Source organism: Microtus ochrogaster, chromosome 10, assembly GCF_000317375.1.
Source record: "Microtus ochrogaster isolate Prairie Vole_2 chromosome 10, MicOch1.0, whole genome shotgun sequence".
Classification (NCBI taxonomy): Eukaryota; Metazoa; Chordata; class Mammalia; order Rodentia; family Cricetidae; genus Microtus; species Microtus ochrogaster.
The window spans coordinates 117,761-138,721 of record NC_022016.1 but is presented as its reverse complement, the minus strand read 5'-3'; the positions used below and the strand labels follow the sequence as shown (position 1 = coordinate 138,721).

The following is a 20,961-nucleotide window of genomic DNA, read 5'->3' as shown; positions in this document are numbered from 1 at the left end:
AAAAAAAAACACTCTAGCCTGATACATCTTAACCACAATCAAGATCAAAGAGATCTGATGAACAGAACTCACATCCGACAATGCTACAAAACATGATATAGGCTGATGTTAACAAACTTGCTAAAACATAAAAGTTTACAAAACTACTGAGACACCCTTGCTCTATTGGCTTCTTACTTTTTCTTGAATCCTAGGCAGTGGAGAGAAGGGATTAAATTTTACTATATATCCCTGACTCAGTATATAAACCAGACTGGACTGAAATTTGTGTGGTCTGCCTGCCTCTGCCTCCTGAGTGTTGGGATTATGTGTGTGTACTACTATGCCCTACAGATATTCTTAGGCGATAAGGACCAAACAAGGCTACTAAACTTGCCTGTAGAAGCATAAAAATATTAAACTTACTCCTAGGTGCTCACTAGTAAAAAATATCCTGAAATACTGATACACGTATCACCTTTTGTCAATGAATCTAACAGCATGATGAGCAAACACAACTACATTCAAACAATGGGATACAAGAAACTATTAGCTTATATAACAACATGAGTGAATTTCAGGAAGATTATGATGTGTAAAGAGTTGACACACTATGACTGTAATTAAGTAAAAGTCTAACAGAAAATGAAAACAAAGTAGACAGAGCAGGGGAGCCAATGAGGCAGGGATTGACACAAAGGGACGTGGAGAATCTTGAAAGGAGTTTACAGTTACATATACTCATGGAACTTAGCAAATATAGGCTTTCAGCTTCTTTATTTCATGAAAAAAAGTAACTATAAAATATATACTGGTTGAGAGCATGGGAGATGGCTTAGTGGGTAAAGGCACTTGCCACCAAGCCTGACAACCTGAGTTCAGCCCCATGGAGTAGAGAGAAGAACTAACTCCTTCAAGTTGTCCTCTGACCTCCATACTTGTGCTGTGGCACATGCATACATGAAAGCACACACACATGTACAAACAAAATAAATAACTGTAATACAAATTTCAGCTAAGATATTTATGCTAGTTAGAGATATGCATGCTATTTGGACTGATTCTTACAATTTCCATTGAAATTATTGAAAACATGGAACAGAATGATGATAGACAGGTAAAATGTTAACGGGTCTAGGCAGTAAGTAATACATGCTCTCATTCAAGTGGACTCTAAATGAGTCAGTCTTGAAATGTAGAAAGCTGTGTTACTGGAGGTTGAGGGTGAGGAGAGGGAGACAAGAGAAGGCTTGGGAAAGGTTGGCAGTGGGTAGTTAGAGGGAGCAACATATGAGCTGCTCCACGGTAGACACCTACAGATAAAATAACACACATATAGGGAAACTAAAAGAAAGAACCTTAAAGAAATAACAAAATGCTTGATGAACTAAACACATTGCCTTAGTTTAAACATTAAAAAGTATACATAGGAATCTAAACAATACACAGTACGCCATTAATGCCTACAATAATTAAGATGCCTCAATTATGTTACTTCCATTATACAACAGAAAATAATTATACAATAGAAAATAATCAACTTAAAAAGGAAAAATGGCTTTTAAAAAAATATGGCTTGAAGTCTTATATAACGACCTGAATGTTGTTAGTGTTACTGTCATTTAATGGATATATTTATACAGAAAAACTGGGTATACTTTAATTTTGTTATTGTTGTTTGTTTTTTGTTTTGAGCCAGGGTCTCATGTGGCCCAAGCTCACTTCAAACTCACTATGTAACTGAAGATGACTGTGAACTTCTGATCCTCCCAGCTCCAATTGCCAGCGCTGCAATTGCAGGTACTCACCACCATGCTTGGCTTATGCAGTGCCCCATAGAGAGTCACTGAATGTGAGGGTCACAGCAACACTGGCAATATTCAAAGCTTCCTGAACACATGGCAACCAAAGTTACTTCAAACTTTAATGGGTTCTGGTAGCAACTGCCCATACTGCATCACACAACTTCAACGCAACTTTCTTTCTGAACAGCCAGCATGGGTTCCATGCAGTGTGCATGTCATGACCCTGTGCAATACCAACTACCACTGCCTGACACACCTTAGTTCAGATTTGAGACTACTAGATGCAAGCAATTCCTGTACATACATTTTACTGTTCTTACAGACACATGAAATTAATTACAGAAAATAGACTTGATATTTTCTTATCACCATTCCTCAAAGTGTAAGTATCAAATGGCTCACCTGTGTGTATACTGTATATTGCCTGATTTGAAAACTACTATTGTTAGTAGTTCAGTGGCAGCTCATTTAAAAAAGGTAAAAATTGTTAAATAAAGTTTGGCTTGAAATTTAATCAGAATTACCAATAATATTTTTAAGTTTCATTCTCTTGTGCATATTTATCAGTGTGTTTATCTGTTATATGAATGTATTTATGTGTGGATACATGGACCTGTGTGCATGTAGAAGCCAGAGTTTAAAGGTGTTTAAGGACACTCAACTTGCTACATAGATAACAGGCTCCCAATTCTAGTCCTCATGATAGTGCAGCAAGCATCCTTAACTGTTGAGCCATCTCTCCAGTCCTGTCCAATAATTTTTGAAATAGTCTCTAAACATACTTCTGCTTTTTTGTACTCCGCATTTATATGAAGCAACATTTAAAGAATTAATATTATAAAATCAAAATATCAATCAACACTGAGAAATGTTGAAGATGCTACACACCTGCACTATAAATATTCAGGCAAGATTTAAGTCTTTAAATAAAAATAAACAAGCACATCTATCTCATTAGCATATAAATTTGCTTCTGTCTTTAATAAATGGTAAAACTATATGTACACCAAAGACTTGTTTTAAAATCCATTTCTTTATGATTTATTACCAGAAACTGTGAGCTATGTTTAGATAGATGGCTGAGACTGTGTAGAAATTCCTCAGGGGAAAAGGGGCTGCCAAGTGGAAAAATTTATAAGACATTGCTTGAGAGTCACACAAGGTCCATTTCTTGATGAATGTGACAGCCCTACTAATAAGTGAACTCAATTAAATTAAGTTCTTTTATTTATCTCCATGCCCCCCCCATCCTCAAGTTTCTAACCACATATAAGAATGACAAAATAATAATAAAAGTAAATGACAGTAACCACTAACCTTAGTGAGTTATCTTGCCAGCATCCTCCCCTCACATGCCCTCAGCCAGAGTCGCCAGTTCTGCATGCTGCATGTCAGGCGTTTCAATACTCACTACCCTGTGTCCTGCTGATATTATCCCATCTGACATTGACTCCCCTAACATCAATAATAACTGGAAACACACACAATCATGGGCACCTCGGTAGAGACGTTTATAATTAAACTCATTAAGACAACAGGACAGCTGGTCACATGGATGGCTTCTACATAAGCTACCCACATATGGGCAATATGCATCCTCAGGTCCTGATACAATGACTCTGATTATGGGCAGCCACTTTGGAAAGAAACATGAAAAACTTTATCAGGCCTCTAAAGGACACCTACCTTTATCAAATTAAGAGTTGTTGAGGAAAGGTATCAGAAAACAAATTGTATGCATACTGCATATCTGCATCTATTTGTAATTACATATCTGGAAATACAATCTAAGGAAACAACTACAGACAAAAAAAGGAAGACAAAACCTGTGTACAAACATTCAATTTGCAACAATCACTTGAAGTCATCCATGTATCCAGTAAGAGTTAGGCCATTAAACTGCAGTTCCTCAGGAAAATAGAAAATGATGCTATGATTTAATGAGAATAAGAAAACTGCATTTCAACATAAGTAGCACAACCAGAAGGCAAAGTTATGAATGTTAATTATGCTGTTTTAAAGCAACAGGATTAAGGGACATTTCTCTATATTCTAAAATCTCTCCTCCCCTCCCCCATCTCTCTCGTTTTCTGATTTACAACATCCAAGAGAATAGAAATGATGTTCTGTCTCCCACTCTGTAAATCCTGCTGCTCATAGATAGCTGTGGACAATATAGGTATTTCCAGCTGTTTCTGCCTTGTTTATTGTGGAAGGAGACTGTGGTAATTTGAATGTAATTGGTCCCCATAATCTCAGAGGGAGTGGCACTAATAGATGTGGCTTTGTTGGAGTAAGTTTGGCCTTGTTGGAGGAAATGTGTCACTGTGGGGGTGGGCTTTGAGGTTTCCTGTGCTCAGGACACCTCCTAGTGAGTCCGGTGACTTTCTGTTGTCTGCAAATTGTAGGACTCTCAGCTATTTATTACTCCGGCACCACATCTGCCTGCATGCTACCATGCTCCCCATCATGATGATAATGGACTGTACCTCAGGAACTGTAATAGGACTACCCCAATTAAATGTTTTCTTCATAAGAGTTGTAGTGGTCATGTGCCTCTTCACAGCAATAAAAACCCTAACTAAGACAGAAACACACACACACACCCTCCAAGAGAATAGCAGGCTCCCCTCTTTGCCATCTCCCCTCATCCTATCTCCCTTTCAAATAATAATCATCTTTCCAAGCAGCTCTTGTTATCCCATCCTGGGGAAAGCCAAGGGAACTGTGTTATAAAGGAAAAGGCTTTTTTTTTCCTCTAGGGAACATCAAATTGAAGGGCAATCTGACAAATGACTCAAATCTGAATTGACTGGTATTAAGATCTTAGAGTGGGCAGAGGAAAAGGCCTCTGTTCTCCAAAGGACATAATGGGACATTTAACAGATTTTTTTCAAAGGGCAAATGAACAAACAAAACTCGGCATTTACAGCTCAAATGGAGCTCGTGAAGAAGGAGCTGCTTATTAAAAACACAGCCTCAGAGGAAGTAAGCTGGGAGACTTGTTTCTCCTGTAAGTGGCTTGCCATTGCTCTTGCTTTTCAAAATTATCTGGAGCCCTGGAGGCCAAGATCAATAATAATCCCTGTCTCAAAGAAAGCAGACGGCCAAGGCAGCACATAAATACAGTGCCTCTGAGCAATTCCCACTGGGAAGGTGGGAAGAGACAGCCCATAAACCTTTCCCAAGAAATAGTGTGGCCACATATATGAGGCCTATATGGACTTGATGCTTCAGGAAAAGCCCAGTTTTGTTCTTGAGGGATTTTGATACAGAAAGATCCTCTGCACCAATGGTCAAAATAACCCTGGCTTCAGAAATGATGCTACTGCACATATGGAGCCAGATCTTTTCACGGGAGAAATGGGTTAGCCAAGGCTACAGGAAGGTAATGTCTCCCTCCCCCAACACAGTGTCAAGGTTCTTCCTTCCTTGCGCAGCATGGTTACTGATGTAGGAAAAGAGACATAGGTCAGCAGTGACACCTAGAAGTAACCAGGGTGAGAGGCCATGTGGAGTGTGTAGACATCTTCCTTTAAGTTATGGATATTCCAAGGCTGCATCCACATTATCCATGCTCTCTGGAGCCATAGCTACTACAAACAACTCTGAGGCTACACGACTCATCCAGATATGCCACCTGCAGCAAACAGCCAGAGCTAGGCCAAAGCAATAGCATTCTAAGATACCAAACTTTTCTGATAAGATATGATCTGAGCTGGAGGAAGCCTGTGGACAGAACTAATGATCAACTGGGCCCTCAAGATTCCACTCTAGCAGAGAGAATTTCAAAGAACTCCCTCAGACAGATAGTCTTAAAAAGCAGGGGAAGGGGTGGATGGTGGGAGTTGTTTCTGCAATGACCACAGAACAGCAAGAACATTTCTTCTTACCTCTGTTTGTTTTGTTGACTCAAGTCTTTCGTTTCCCTGGAAACCCATGGAAGAGAGATCAAAAATGGTTTTCTTCAGGTGCTGATTGTCTGTGTACAGGTCCTTCACAAGCTGTATGAGCTCACTGACCTGGAGGTAAGAGCAGAGAGATAGAGGTCTCACGTCAAGGCGGAGGAGTACAACTTGGGCAGGTGACCTGAGCTAGCCTCAGCTTCTGAGTTAGACAAGGTTAGAAGAGCATAGGTCTACAGAATGAGAACTCACATGATCACAGGCACAGCACACTAAGGCACTTGGTCAATGGCAGCTAACACCATTCTGTCTGTGTCTGAGCATTCTGAAGGAAAGATACGCCAGCGTCAGAACTTCCTTGATAGCAGAGACCTCCTTCTCTCTATACCCAGTTAGCAATGTCAGTCATATAAGTTGTTCTTAATAAAGCAATAACTCCTGTGAGCTTTTGTCAACCATTCCCCGTGAAACCCCTGGGGAGTTGGAGAGGCTGTTTTATAATGAAGAACCAGTGATACAAAGAAGTTCACTGCTCTGGGCTGCCACATTTGGAGCACTTGGAGAACTGCATAAGGCAAAGCAAGAGTCAAAACACCAAAGGAGATAGAACAACAGGCTCCACAGAAGACATCACAGGGTTCTCAGGCTCAGCTCAGTACTCCAACTCCAGGCCCAGCTCTTGCTAAGCCAAGTGCACAGGCAATTGAGCTCCAAATGCCAGTGTCTGATAATTTCTCAAAAGATTCTTTAAGAAAAAAATCTACCTTGTCTGTGCATATAGATAGGACACATGAGGAGTCGTGAAGCAATGAGGAAGAGAGAGGGTGGTCAGGAAGGGAGCGTGAGAACAGCACACCTCTGAGATCAGGAACTAAAGAGGCAAGGACAATCCAAAAAGCAAACAGGTCAGGTCAATACCTTCTTCTTGAGTTCTTCTTGAGAGAAATGCTCCACTTGGAGCTGATTGTGCTCTTCAAGGCAAATACTTAGATATGATGTCTGATCACTATAAAGTGAAAATGGTTCTTCTGCATAAAGACAAACAAAACAAAATGTGCGATGGAGACAGGAAGACCAAGGATTAGAAACAGATCCCCAACCAATTCTCATGCCTTCCACCTAGAGCAACTGCCACAGAGTCAGGTAGGGGAGACGAAGCACACAGAGTTAAAGCATGACCGTCAGAGAAAAAGTAATTTTGCCTGCGCTACAGGCTCATGTCTCCATGTGTGGTTTCTTATTGTCTGTAGGCTGTGGCCAATCCTGAATTATAATTGGCCTATCAAGTGTTATACCTGGAAACCACTCTTAATGGCACAAGTAAATGATAAAATCTTAGTTCATGTAAGAGTGGTTCTGATTAGGGATGAATACGCAGAAAATAGATGAGACCTCAAGCATAGACCTGAAGCTGTATGAAAATGGTTAATGTATTTTACTGGCTCCAGAGTTCTTGTAAGAAGAGAACATACACCTAATACAAAAACTGTCTGCCAGAGTGGATACAATAGGTCTAGGTTACCTGTATGTCACGGTCTGCTTCCCATGGCACATATCACATTCTAATAACATAAGAAGCAGAGCCAGGGGACATTTACCGAGCGGGGCATCACCACAAATAGAATCTGGTTTAATATACATATCCACTGTTGGTTTTCCTGAACAGAGCCCTGGTCGTCCAAGCAGCACATCCTGGGTCAAATGATGCAAATCAATGACCCCATGCCCAGCTCAGCTCCTTCATCTAGACAGAAAAGTTGACAGTTGTTCTGCCTAACTGGATGATTGTGAGGAGCAGAGGTGGAAAGGCAAGAGCTTGTACTTTATGCACAAAGCAGAGTCAAGAAATGTCACCCACCAGAGCAACAACCAGTTTTTACCACATATGCCAAGCTCTGGGCTGGATGTGCAGAAAGAAACAAGACATAAACCAAGTTATAAGGATCCCAGTTTGTAGCATGGCAGAGGACCCAGATATACTATAATGGGTACTGTCGTGCTATCCCATGGGCCCTGGTCCTGCTGCTCTCCCTATGTGAATCTAAAACAGCAATCTTGCTTCATGTCTGTATGCATGGTCCTCCTCAAGGAGCTAGGGCAGGAAAAGTCCAGTCAATGAGGATTGATTACCAGACAATGGGGTTTCCAGTCCCTCAGGTTATCTGGAGCTAGAGTAGCAAATGATGCCTATAGAAGGGCAGGATGCAAACCTACTGTAGACCCTCTAAAGAATAGACTTTAATAGGCCCTTCCACCTAGAAGGCTGAAGCCAGATAGACGCAGACTCAGTAATCAAATAGTATCATGTGGCCATACTACTTCCTGGTCTAGGGTTCCTTCCAGTTCAATCAAGATCCTCCACATAAAACAACCAACAGGATAGCCATAGAAAGGAGTGTGTACCTTCTCGCCTCTGAATTTCACTGAGCTGTTCCTGCAGGGCCTTCTGCAGATTTCGATAGGCAAGCACATCCTGCTCCAGTTGCTTCCGCAGGGCAAAAACCTCGCTGATACTAGGTAAAACAAAACAACCAGAAATTATCCAACAGGCCGATTTGTGTTGAAGATGCAACGCCCAACAAAGCTGTGGCTTGCATATCACTTGTATGTTTGTTTTTTTCTAGTTATAATGGTAAATGTGTTTATTACAGAAAAAAGTAAATATAAAAGCACAAAGAAATAAAAATTGCTATGATGCTCCCACTAGTCAACACATGTTAATTCTCCTGAGTCTTTTTCTCCACAAGTATTTCCACACAGTCTCAATGCCACTGAACATGCAAGGGAGAACTATGTGTTTCTTGCTTAAATAGTCGCCTACATTTGTGAAATTTTCTGGCAACATTTTTAACTGAGCATATCATATAAAAATCAGGTGACTGTTCCCCACTTACTTAAACTCATTCCTTACTAGTGTCTACTAGAGACATAGCAAGTGGAAAGAATCTAATTCTCCAGAATGGTCCACTGTTTGGAATAATGCCTTGAGAAGGCTTAGCTACTAAGAGGCTCTCACACTCAGCACTCAGGCTTCAGGTGAGAGAAATCAGATTTCTGTTCTGTTCCCATCAAAGAGGTCATACTGGAGTAGGAGTGAGGGTTAAGGGTGAGGGCCAAGGGGGAAGAAAAACTAAGAAAATGTGAATTCACAGCAAGCCAGAAACAGACCAATTCAGGGTCCATAGAACTGTATTGCACTAACTCAACCAAGCTTGAAATGCACAGTATGAATGAGCTTTTCCAGAGGAGGGGATGTTTGTTGAGTTTCACATGTAGGTCAACACAGTTCAAGAAGATCAGAACCCAATGAGGCCATGAAAAAGACATGCCTGTTAGAGCCGCAGCAATCATGAGGAACTCTGTCCAACAGAACTTCCTCCAGTGTCAGGCATGTTCTATATACTGTCTAATACAGCAACCACTAGCTAATATGCCTACTCAGCATCTGAAATGGGGCTTAATGTACCAAGGAACTGAATGTTTAATGTTGTTAAATTGAAAGTAAGTGTAAGTAGCCACTTAGCTAATGGCTATTCTACTAGACAGTGAAGATTCACATGGAGGCTATGGACTTACATCCATGTGCAAGTGCCACATGATCTGAAAGACACACACCCAGTTCTCAGAGGAGCAAGGAAATCCAGCTGACTCCTGTACTAGAGATACAGTCCACAAAGCAGAGCTCTGAGCCTACTGTGAAGTTTGACATTTGGGTTACTTATTTTTGTTTTGTTTTTGATTCTGTTGTTTGACACAGGGTTTCTCTGTATATCTCTGGCAGTTCTGGAACTCACTCTGTAAACCAGGCTGGCCTCAAACTCACAAATCCACCTGCCTCTGCCTCTGCCTTCCAAGTGCTGGGATTATAGGTGTGCGCCACCACTGCCCAGCAGAAAGTTTCATTTTAAAACAACCAATATCTGGCATACCGTTCCCTAAAAGGGTTTATCACTGCTCTGTAATTATCTGTAAAAATGTATATATATGGATTTTTCTAGGAAGAAGGCTCATAAGCTTTTATCATATTTTCCCAGAGTGGTTAGAAGCTATTGCTGGGCTTATGTGTGCAAGACTCAAGCCCCACTTTTCCAGTTCCATCAATGGAATATATCTATATCTACAACTATATCTATCTATACACACACACACACACACACACACACACACACACACACACACACACACACACACCGGAGGAAATAAGCCACTCTATCAACTCTTCTCTGCTTGTGTGTTGAGGACAGTTCACTGTGAAGCAGTCTCCATGCAAAGGAAGGGCTTATAGAAAACTTTTACCTACTTCCACTTCCAAATAATCTCAATGGTCAATTTGTTTAGCAGATGGAAACCCTTCCAGGGGTAAAGCACAGCACTGGCTTGGCTTGCATGTGGCATGCTGCCAAAACATTTAACTTGGAAGCAAAGGAGAGAGTTTTAGTGAAGCTCCTGCCATTGGGCTCATGCTTCAAGTCTAACACTTAGGTTTTCCCAACTCGAGAGTCCTTGCAAGGTATGAGTAGCCAGCATAGCAAAGGTGTTTTGCTCAGAGAGAAACAGGCACTGAACATTCTTCTTGAAACAGGGTTGCAGAAGAGAATGGCCAAGAGCACAAACACAAAGTTCAATGAAGGAAGTGCCACTAACACACTCTATAGACCCAAGTCAGTCCACTAAGCTGCCTCAGCCATAAAATGAGATAATAATATCTTTCCTTTGAGCTGGTTTTGGGGTTAAGCGAGAACGTTACATGAGAAAGCTTGGTGGACACTCAGCAAGAATCTACATCATTTCCCCCCTTCCTCATCTGATGAGCCAGAAATTCTGGTTCTTGGGAATTACAGTAGGGAATCTCATCTTGAGAGAATTTTACTCTATAGAAGACATGTGGCCATATCTAAAGACATTTGTCATTGTCACAACCATACTGGGATGGGGCACTGTGGCACCAGCTTGCAGGCAGAACTAGGGATATTACTAACATCCTACAGTATATAGTGTGTACTATATGATATATAAAGCCGACGGTACATGGTGTGTACTATATGATCTATAAAGCCCATGGCACATAGAGTATATTATATGAACTATAAAGCCTACGGAACATAGTGTGTATTATATGATCTACAATGCCTATGGTACATAGTGTGTACTGTATTATCTATAAAGCCTACAGCACATAGTGTGTATAATATGATCTATAAAGTCTATGATACATAGTATGTACTATATTATTTATAAAGTCTACAGTACATAGTATGTACTATGAATCTATAAAGTCTACAGTGCATAGTGTGTATTATATGATCTACAGTGCTTATGATACATTGTAAGTGGAGGCTGCTCTTTTGTTCCCAGCTGCCCAGACCCGAATAATCACAGAGAAATTATATTAATTACTGCTCGGCCAATAACTTGGGTGTATTTCTAGCTAGCTCTTACATGTAAAATTAACCCATTTCTTTTAATCTGTGTATCATCATGAGGCTGAGGCCTACTGGTAAGTTCCAGATGTCTGTCTCCTTCAGCAGCTACATGGCATCTCTCTGACTCTACCTACTCTCTCTATATATCTCTGTTCAGATTTCCTGTCTGACTTTACTCTGCTAAGTCATTGGCCAAAACATCTTTATGCATTAACCAATAAAAGCAAACATATATAGAAGGATATCCCACATCTTTAGCATGCACTATATGATCTATAAAACCTACAGTACATAGTGGGTACTATATGATCTATGTGTCCCTGTGATCTATATAGATCCAGTCCCAAATATCCCCCATACTGCTGAGGCTAAGCAACAACTGAACTCATCCTTGGAGTGAGGGTACATCCACAAGGACATCAGCTCAGAAGCCTAGAAAGTCTGAACTCTGATCATTCTTCACAGTAGAGTCTGAGAGACTCGCTGAGAGTCAAGAGAAGCCCTTAACACCCTAGCACGCATTTTCCATTCTGTAATATGGAACTAAAGTCACCAGCTTCTGAGTACTGCCAGTCTAAAGTGAGCCAGCTCATGGGGGCTATCCTTTCCTTTCTCACTTTAATCACAAGTATACTTATAGGTGCAACATGAAGGGGCCTGCTTGTTTGCGTTTCTGTCCTGCCCGGTTCCCACAACTGTTTGGTCCCAGAGAAAATCACACATAGGTCTCTACAAGTTATAAAGCTGATTGGCCCAATAGCTCTAGCCTCTCGCTGGCTAACTCTCACATCTTGATTAACCCATTTTTCTGATCTATGTTAGCCATGTGGCTCAATACCTTTTTTCAATGGGGCAGGTCACATCCTGCTGCTTTGGTGGTCTGGGCAGGAATGGGAGGAATCAACTTCCTCTTTCCCAGAATTCTCCTGTTCTGATTACATCATTTTTACTTCTTGTCTGGTTTTCCCGCCTATATTTCCTGCCTGGCCAATCAGCGTTTATTTATACATGATTGGCAGAATACAGACAATTCTCCTGTACCATATAGGTACATTTACTATATTTCCAGAGTGAGCAGTAGTAAAACTACAAACAGGAACTCAATAGCTCTCATCTGCAACTGTGTCTTCTGCTCCAAGGTCTGAGGATCCAAAACCCCATAGTTATATATACACGTGTGTGTGTGTGTGTGTGTGTGTGTGTGTGTGTGTGTGTGTGTGTGTGTGTGTGTGTGTGTGTGCGCGCGCGCAGGCTGGAACCAGGAGGCTGGGCTTTTGGTGTTGCTATTCCTAATAAGTGCTGCCATTTATTGAAAGCTTCCTGCCTGCCAGAGGGCACTGAAGTTTACATAGTATCAGACCTTGTGTCTTAGTTACTTTTCCATAGAGCTGAGATGCCTACTACTGCCTAAAGAAGAGTTTATTGTACCTTACAGTTTCAGAGAGTGATGAGCCCATGACCATACACAAGCAAAAGTCAGACAACACTGAGAATGGTGTGGGTTCCAACCCTCAAGGCCCACCCACAGTAGCTCCTTATCCATCTCAAACAGTTCCAGCAACAAGGACCAAGGGGCCATTCTCATTCAAACCACTATTTCTTTTATATAGCAATGTTACCAAGGCTGCAGACATGGGGTAGATAGAGAAGTAGATAAACTAAGCAGATTTGGAGGCAGGTAAGTTGAAAGTAGATAGGATAAAAGATGGGCAGATGGAAAGGAGGAGGTTAAGAAGGGAGGGAGGGAGAGAGGGGAAAGGGAGAGAAAGGGAAAGAGGGGGAGGGAGGGAGGGAGGGAAGAGAGGGAGGCAGGGAGGGAGGCAGGCAGGCAGGTATAGAAATGTGTTGGGAGATAGGCAAAGGTTAGGTTAAGAGGATAGGCAGGCCAGCCCTATAAACACACATACTGTGTTAGAGATGAAACCCACAAGCTCAAACCTGCTAAGTGCTGGGGCTGGGGTGTGGATCTAGGCCTGAAGATGAGTATGAAACCTTTTAAGCATCCTTGTTCATTAGTTGCAGCCCTGGCCCTCTTCGGTCTCATCCATGTTTTTATTCACTAGGAAAGAGCTATGAAACTAGGAACCATTTGGATGCTGAGAGTTCTTAAGAGCAGTCAAGTTGACCCAGAAAGTCTCTCTGAGTCCCGAATCTATGCTGGCTCTGTCAGAGATTCTGTACAATGAAAGAAAAAGTTGTTCTCTCTCTCCCCTGACTCCATGCCCTCTCCAGAGTGAAACAGCCAGGCTTCCAGAGCTATGTCCACACCTAGTTCCAGCAGCATGTTTTCAGCCATATCTAAACTCATTTCACCTCTGAATCTGGGAATTACCTCATAACCTGGAGGATCAGTGCTAGAGGAGGGCATTCCTAAACAGTACTCCCTAGCACCTGCTCTGTCAGGCCTTGCAGACAATCCTGCCCTGAGAGAAGGGGAGGGGCACAGAGGGGCAGCTGACTAGAGAATCAGAAGGGCCTCCTGACAGTAACACCTAGGCTAGCCTGAAGGCACGCTATGAGATAGTGCAAGGAAGGGCCGGGACCTTGGGGCAGGGAATGGCAGCTGATAGAAGAGGCAGGTTTGCACAGTCCAGGGAACACTGAAGAGCCCAGGGCGGCCATAGCAAAGGGCGTAGGTGAAGGAAAGGGGATGGTCACGCTTTTAACTACGGAAATTTTGGAAATTATTTTTTAAAAAAGACAAAGTAAGGAGTCCCTTCTGTACATCTCCACACCCTAGACCAATAACCAGGAAGCTGTGGTCAATCTTGTCCCATCACAACCATACCTACCTCTGTTCCTCTACTGTTTTGAAATAAACACCAGATACCATAGCCTTTCAATTAGAACCACCCTGAGGATAGACAGATGATTCAGAGAGGTGCAAAAAGAGGTCAGCACAAGCCACTTGCCTGGGGACACAGAGCTAGAGCTCCTGACAGGAGGCTGACAGCCACATCACCAGCCACAGCTGCCTTTCCTCTCCACCCTTCAACGGTACCAAATGATTTCAGCAATTCTACAGACATGACTCACTTCAAGACATGAAGATGGGGCCAAATCCCAGGGGTCTGCCAACACACCCTGGACAAGTCACCTAACCTTTCTTGGCTTTGGAGGATCATGTGCAATAGAATTTTCCTCATGGAAGGCACATGGAACAACTTTCTAGTTACAAAATCAAGACCTGAAAACTCAGAACATTCACTCTATTTTAATGCTAATTTTGTTGCTCTAATCAATCCTGATTGACTCATTGATAATATATAGATTTGACCATTAAAGGAGACTCACCAGCTTTGAAAGTTTACTAGGCTAGAGGGATTTGTGACCCTCCCCTCCCACCCCAAACTCAGAAACCAGCAGGACTAAGCAGGAAGTAGGTGTGGTTGTGGTATCAGAAGAGAAACTTACCTATCTGAGTCCTGCAGAGTCTTCGACAGATGGGCATATATGCTCTGTTCCGTCTTTAAATCCCCTGTCAGCCCTTCATAGTCTGACTGTTGCTTTTCCTGGAAATGACAATGGGCATCTGACATTAGGGCATAAGCCAAGGAATAAGGCCTGCCATTATGCAAACACATGTGTCTAGGTCTGGATTTTTAAAACCACAGACTGAAGGCTCTGAGCCAGACTCGAGCTCAGGCCACAGTCACACAGCACCACCTGCAGGAGAAGTTGAGAATGACAGTCTGCACAGTGACCAAAGGTCCATCAGGGTGGTGCCACTGGGAGGTAGCAGAAGCTTTGAGATGTGATGCCTGGTGGGAGGTGCTAGGTCATTGAGGATGCACCCTTAAGAGGAACTGTAGGACTCTATCCTCTTCTTCTCTTTCTTTTGCTTCCTAGACCTGAAGTGAGCAGTTTTTCTGCCAGATTTTCCCTTTCACTGCCTGCTCAACATAATGAACTCCAATCCTGGGCTGGAACCTCCAAAACTATAAGCAAAAAAAAAAAAAAAAAAAAAAAAAACAAAAAAAACCTTTCCCTTTATAAGTTAATCATCTTATGTGTTTCACTATAGTAACATGAAGCTAACTAATACTCATAAATACTATTTTTAATACTAATAAAGTAGAGAGCCACGCTACCAACATCCAAAAGCTGTTTGTGAAAGATCCTCAAAGCCTCCTGATTCAGCCACACTTGCTCAGTGCTGCTGATCTGATGTCAGGACACTCTAAGGAATACCTCGTCACACTAGATGCTGCTTCACAGAAACACTCACCAAGAAAAACCTAGTAAAACCTGAAACAGAGCCATACAGGAGAGTGGAAGAGGTCAAGTGAGTGGCACTTGGCGGTGTCCAGAACAAGGTGATGACAGAGGCTAGGCTGGACCACTGCTAATTAGCAAAACAGTCTTAGAAAAGCAGATTGTCAACACCACGAGGATTAATTCCTCTGTTATGAAACGGGGATACAGTTTTGTGGATCAGTATTCACAAATGTGAACTAGCCTTCAAGTTCAAATTCTGGTGCAGCCACTTCACAATTTAGGGATTTGGAAAGTTGTTTATTAACAGCTTTGACATTACCTAAAAAGCAATTGGCAATGACTATAACCTTATGAAATTACAGAGCAGATTAAGATAAATTATGGCAAGGAACCAGAGACATCTGGAAAAACAACTAACTCCAGTACTGGACAGATGAAATCAAAGACAAGCAAATGTGTCTCCGGCATTCTGTTGTGCCAGAAAATACATTCTTAATTATCTGAGCATTGATTACTAGGACCTGTGAAGGGATGGAGAAATAGAGGTGCAAGCCATCAAACAGAGTTTCAGTTATACTAGTAAGTCCCAGAGAGGGACGCAGCATGAGGACCAAGATGAACAACAGAGTCTCATACTTGACATCCACTACAAAGGTAGATCGTAAACATGCTCTTCAAAAACACCATGGAAACACTCTGAGGTGATGACTATGTTAGGTATCTTGACTGTGGTGATTTCACAATGGCTATCAAAATATTAAACTGTATACCTTGTGTGTGTGTGTGTGTGTGTGTGTGTGGTACTGGTGCTAGGGACTAAACCCAGGGAATTGTGAATGTTAGGTAAGCACTCCACATGTCGATGAATTATACCCTCAGCCACCAAAACTTAATGTTTTCAATTATAATCCCGCAAAGCTAATAAATAAATGGATAAATAATGATAAAACTTTGTCCAGAAGATACTGAGGTCATTTTCAAAAAAGCTCTTGCCAGGTAAACATGAGGCAATTTGAACATCAAAATAATTATATAAGATAGGAATTCACAAAGTCAAAAATTAATACAAATGACTACATGAGAAGAGGTTTTTCCTTACAGTAAAATGGTAAATAATAAGTGAGGAAAGGATGATGGGATTAGAAAACATAACCGTTTGGCAATCATCACTGTAATAAACAAATTGGCCAACAGACATAAAAGGATGCTAAAACTAAAAGGTGAGTATTTGGAAATCAGGATTATTTACAGACTCAAAACACTACCCTGATATTCTTCCTTTGTACACAGGAAAAAGGGAAACTGGATAGTCCAGATTCCTGAAGACATAGTCTTTGTGAACTTAACAAAGCCAGTACAATTAGTAGCTAAACACATGGACTGTGTATCATGGAACAGAAGAAGGTGTGAACACAGCATCACCACTCTGACACAGCGGGTGAACCTGAATCTCCTAATATTTTAATTATCATCTGCTCTTCCCACCCCACCCCCAACTCCTATCAGTACTATGCCGCCCAGGCTATGACCTGGGAGGACTTCTTGTCCCACCAGCACCAGTACTGCCATTGCCACCAAAGGCAGTTTTTAACTAAGTCTCTATTCTTCTACTTACCAATAAAGACTCGGGAGACATGTGTTGGGGTAAAAACTGGCTAGCTCACAGGGGCTGAAAGGCAACCAGCTGACTTTTGTTTTTGGCAGGATATCATCTCTCCATTCATCCCCAAACTAAAAGAGCCTGCAAATCTCAAGTCCCTTCCTACTCCTTCATGTTCCTAACTCCTCCATACTCTCTATGACTAATTCCTGTCAACTGCTCACTGGCTCCACCCCTTGATCCAAGGTTGACATTGTTAACACAGTCTCAGAGTTTCACAGTACGATCAAATACCCCACAACATTGACACACCCACCAAAGATGCACCAACTAAATCAAATCACCAAACATTAAGCATATAGTTGCACATGAACACAGAACTGATCTGCATACTTCAAAGGAGCAAAGCCATGCGACTAAAAATTCAAGACTGGAAATCTCAAGACGGAATCCTAAGTTGGACCCTTTGTGCAAAGCATCCCTGAGGCAGCTAAAGAACTGTGACTAAGTCTGAGAATTAGAAGGCAGTGCAGTCTATGCGCATTTCCTGCTGTTGGTTAATGCCTGCTTACAGGACTCAGAGGTGACAAGGGCATCATGGTGCAACTTTCAGACCACGCAGAAAAGGTAAATGTATTTATTCTTAGGACTTTTTTTATGAACTTCAAATTAACCCAAAAATAATAAAAAAAAAAAAGTGGCCGCTGCTATTCACAGACATTCTTCTCAACCTTACCAACACATATGGGGGATACACAAATGTGACCAGAAACCCTGTATATTTTCATCCTCTGTTCACTAGCCTCTAACTGGAAGCGCCATTCACTTCTATTGTAGTTGCCACAAACAACATAAGCACTAGGGCTAGCTCTATGACACTGCCAGCTAAAATAGGTTATTTTCTAAGTGTCAAAGATATTTCAGAACATTTATTCTTCTATTTCAAAGCTACTGTGGTCACTATACTCATCACTAAATTTTTGTTATTTAAATACATTACAAATATCATTTCTAGAGCAAACTTTTTATATTTTGATAACTGGATCTCCCAAAATATTGGTTTATATCACAACTGATGCATCTATAAATTTTGTGCATTTAAACATTTTTTTCCTAGGGCATGAGTCTTTGACTTTAGCTGGACTGCAAACGAATGCAGTAAGAAAAAAATAAGGCTAAGCACCCCGACCCAGGAAAACAGTGCTGTCCTTCCCGGCCAGGCAGATCTTCTGCCCAGGGCTGCGCACTCAAGATTAATAAACCACCAGGCTAGGCCTGAGATGCTAGTAACCCAGCTAGATATCCAGCATTTCTGTAAATCACGCTACAGACTAGGCCCATGGACTCCTAAATGCTTCTGCACACAACAGTGCCCCATGGGGTTCTCTCAAGTCTCAGCTGCACATAAGCACCTGAGAGGACATCAAGATAAAGAAAGCCACCAAGTCCTCGGTGTTCTTGTTGTATCCTGTCTCACAGCACAACATTTCTGCTGCCCCTTTACCAGCTGTGCTGACTTTATGGGCTTGTTATGCTAAATGTTCTCCAGGTAGTCTCTCACTGACTGTGAACACAACCTAGGTGTAAAGGGGATACCTTTCCCCAACTCTAGACATCAAGACACAAGGATGGTGATCAAGCCCAACATCAGGATCATGAGGTAGGGCATGGGCTCCAAGTCTCTGCTCCTCAGCACACCCATGCCTACCTTAAGAGGTTAAAAAGATTAAATGAATTAATCAACGCATGGCGCCTGGGATGGCGTGGACACCTGGTGTCAGCTCTATGTCCCAACCCAATGCTCTGGTGCTGTGCTAGGTACTTTATAGAAGCCCTGGACCCTATATCAATCTTCCCATTGTTCAGTTGTAACTTGAGTTCACTTAACTAATAATCGGTAAAGTCAGGATATGTGCTTGCATGTGATGTCAAAGTTAATCAAAAAGGGCTAGGAAGTAAAGTAGTAAATGTGGGCTTCTAGTGGGCAGAGAATCTCAGTAGGCCAGGCTCTGAACCACAGTGAAGAGAACTGTCAGGCCGAGGCCCAGATGCCCAGCCCAGTTCTCCTCTCCTCTTCTTTCTGGCAGCTCTTTGCCAGAGTTCTGAGGCCACCACACTCCTTAGCACCTGTCTTCGTTCCTTTCTCCTGTCTTTCCTCTCAGGGATCTCTGAAATCCCTCTCCAAGTCTCAAAGAACCTTAGAGAGCCCAGAGGTGGTGAGATGTTGTTTACCACTCCCCAGTAACACTCCCCACATTTCATAGGACCTTCTCAAACCCAATCTTAGAGGAATCCCTCTCTAGCCGAGAAAGATCCCCTCCTCTGGCCTGGAAGCACCCACCCACCTTTACCCAGAGCTTTTGTGCCAACCACCTGTTCAGGCTAAGCAAAGCATATAGCCGTTATCCTAAACCAGGCCTGGTGTCTGGCACAAATCAAATCCTGCCATAAACACTCGCTGAACTGATGATTAAATAGGTAAGAGGGGAACACAGGGACTGATATGAATCTTAAGAGCAGAGATTCCTGTGGATATTTTGCATAATGGAAGTCAGAGTGAGTCAACGTCTTCCTAGAAGCAAATTGCTCACCCATGTTAAATAAATGAACTCGTCAGAGCCATTTGCGTCCCATTTCATCAATCACCTATTCCCCTGCGCTGACTCATGCCCCATTAGAATGAAGTCATTTGGCACCCTCAGCAGAGCTGACAGCCAGTAGATCTACTTGGCATAGAAGAGAGCTAGGCTGCCTAGGGTTGGTGGGCAATAAGAACCACCTGCTGAGCAGGTGCCACCAACCCTCTCCACCAGCATCTCTAAACATGGAACAGTTCAACAGGAGGTCTCCCAACATGGCACTGAACTTGGCACACATCTCCATGTGTGGCTCTGCACGGCATCCTCCATAGCCTTAGGAGTGATCGCCCTGATCACCACTATTCTCCTGCCTAACCAGAATGTCCCTTAGACATAGCAGCAGTGCACAGGCCAACACTGTTCCTTTGTGAGCAAGGCTCTGGGGCTGTGCTCAACCAGCACAATTCTCTCTTGGGTATTCTAAGATTTAGAGGGAGACATCACACAACCATTTAGGAGTGACCAGGTCTACATTAAGTCAAAGACAGAGGCCAAAGTCCAAGATCTTTGTCTTTAAAGTCCATGGCACTCTCTCCATTTCTGCAGAGCATCCCATCGAGTGTTTGTGAGAACCTCCAAGTTGTCCCCAAAGTTGTTCCTCATGGCCACTGAGCTCAAGACTACACTAGCTCCTGGAGCACGCAAACTAGAGGAAACCTAGGAGTGTGCCTCCATTAGTCTTTATCCCCTCAGAAGGACAGATTAGAATCTGTGACATTTCAAAGAGATCTGGTGACTTGTCAAAGGCCAGAGATCGTAAGTAATATGACTGACATTCTGTACCCAACAAGGGCAGGGGGCAGTTTCTGCTCTGCCACCTGTTCCTTAAGACCTTGAAGGAAATGTGTACAGTGCAGATAACAATCTGAAGATTCAGCAAACCAGTAAAGAGAAGGCTTAATGCATCACTTTCGCTAATCAGGGAATTTGGTGACCTGGTAGATGGATGGGGCCTATTTCATCAGCTGTGCCACAACACTGCAACAAAGGCATTTATTTCAACACTCACAAAACGCAGCCGCATCTCCAAACCACATCACAGCCAAGTTGAAAAGCACAGCTGTGACAAGCGACATATAGCAGGGAGCTGCACACACTCTCCGTCAGCTCCCTCGGCACCCAAGCATTAATTCTCAGGACCACACAATGCTCAGCAGGAACAGAAGCAACATCACAGCCTTGAGCTCTTTGTAAAAATGGGCAGAAGATAAATCATAAATCAACACAAATGGCCAAGGGTACAGCAAAAGAAATCCACATTTTCTACGCAGAAAGAACAACCATTTGAAAAGCAAACGTTTCTTGGGGGAATAGAGCAGTGATTCTCAACCGAACTCTTTATCAGGGGTCGTCTAGGATCATCGGAAATGTTGTACACAGGTATTTACATCA

The 20,961-nt window shown here is 42.4% G+C and overlaps 1 protein-coding gene across 1 annotated transcript in view; it reads right to left on the bottom strand.

The window, feature by feature from the left end:
* Cdk5rap2 (CDK5 regulatory subunit associated protein 2) overlaps nt 1-20,961 on the bottom strand; it is a 149,457-nt gene that overhangs the window by 79,670 nt on the left and 48,826 nt on the right. Inside the window, 4 exon segments of the mRNA XM_013348234.2 lie at nt 5,678-5,806; nt 6,608-6,717; nt 8,093-8,202; nt 14,527-14,624. Coding sequence (XP_013203688.2) covers nt 5,678-5,806; nt 6,608-6,717; nt 8,093-8,202; nt 14,527-14,624 — 447 coding nt within the window.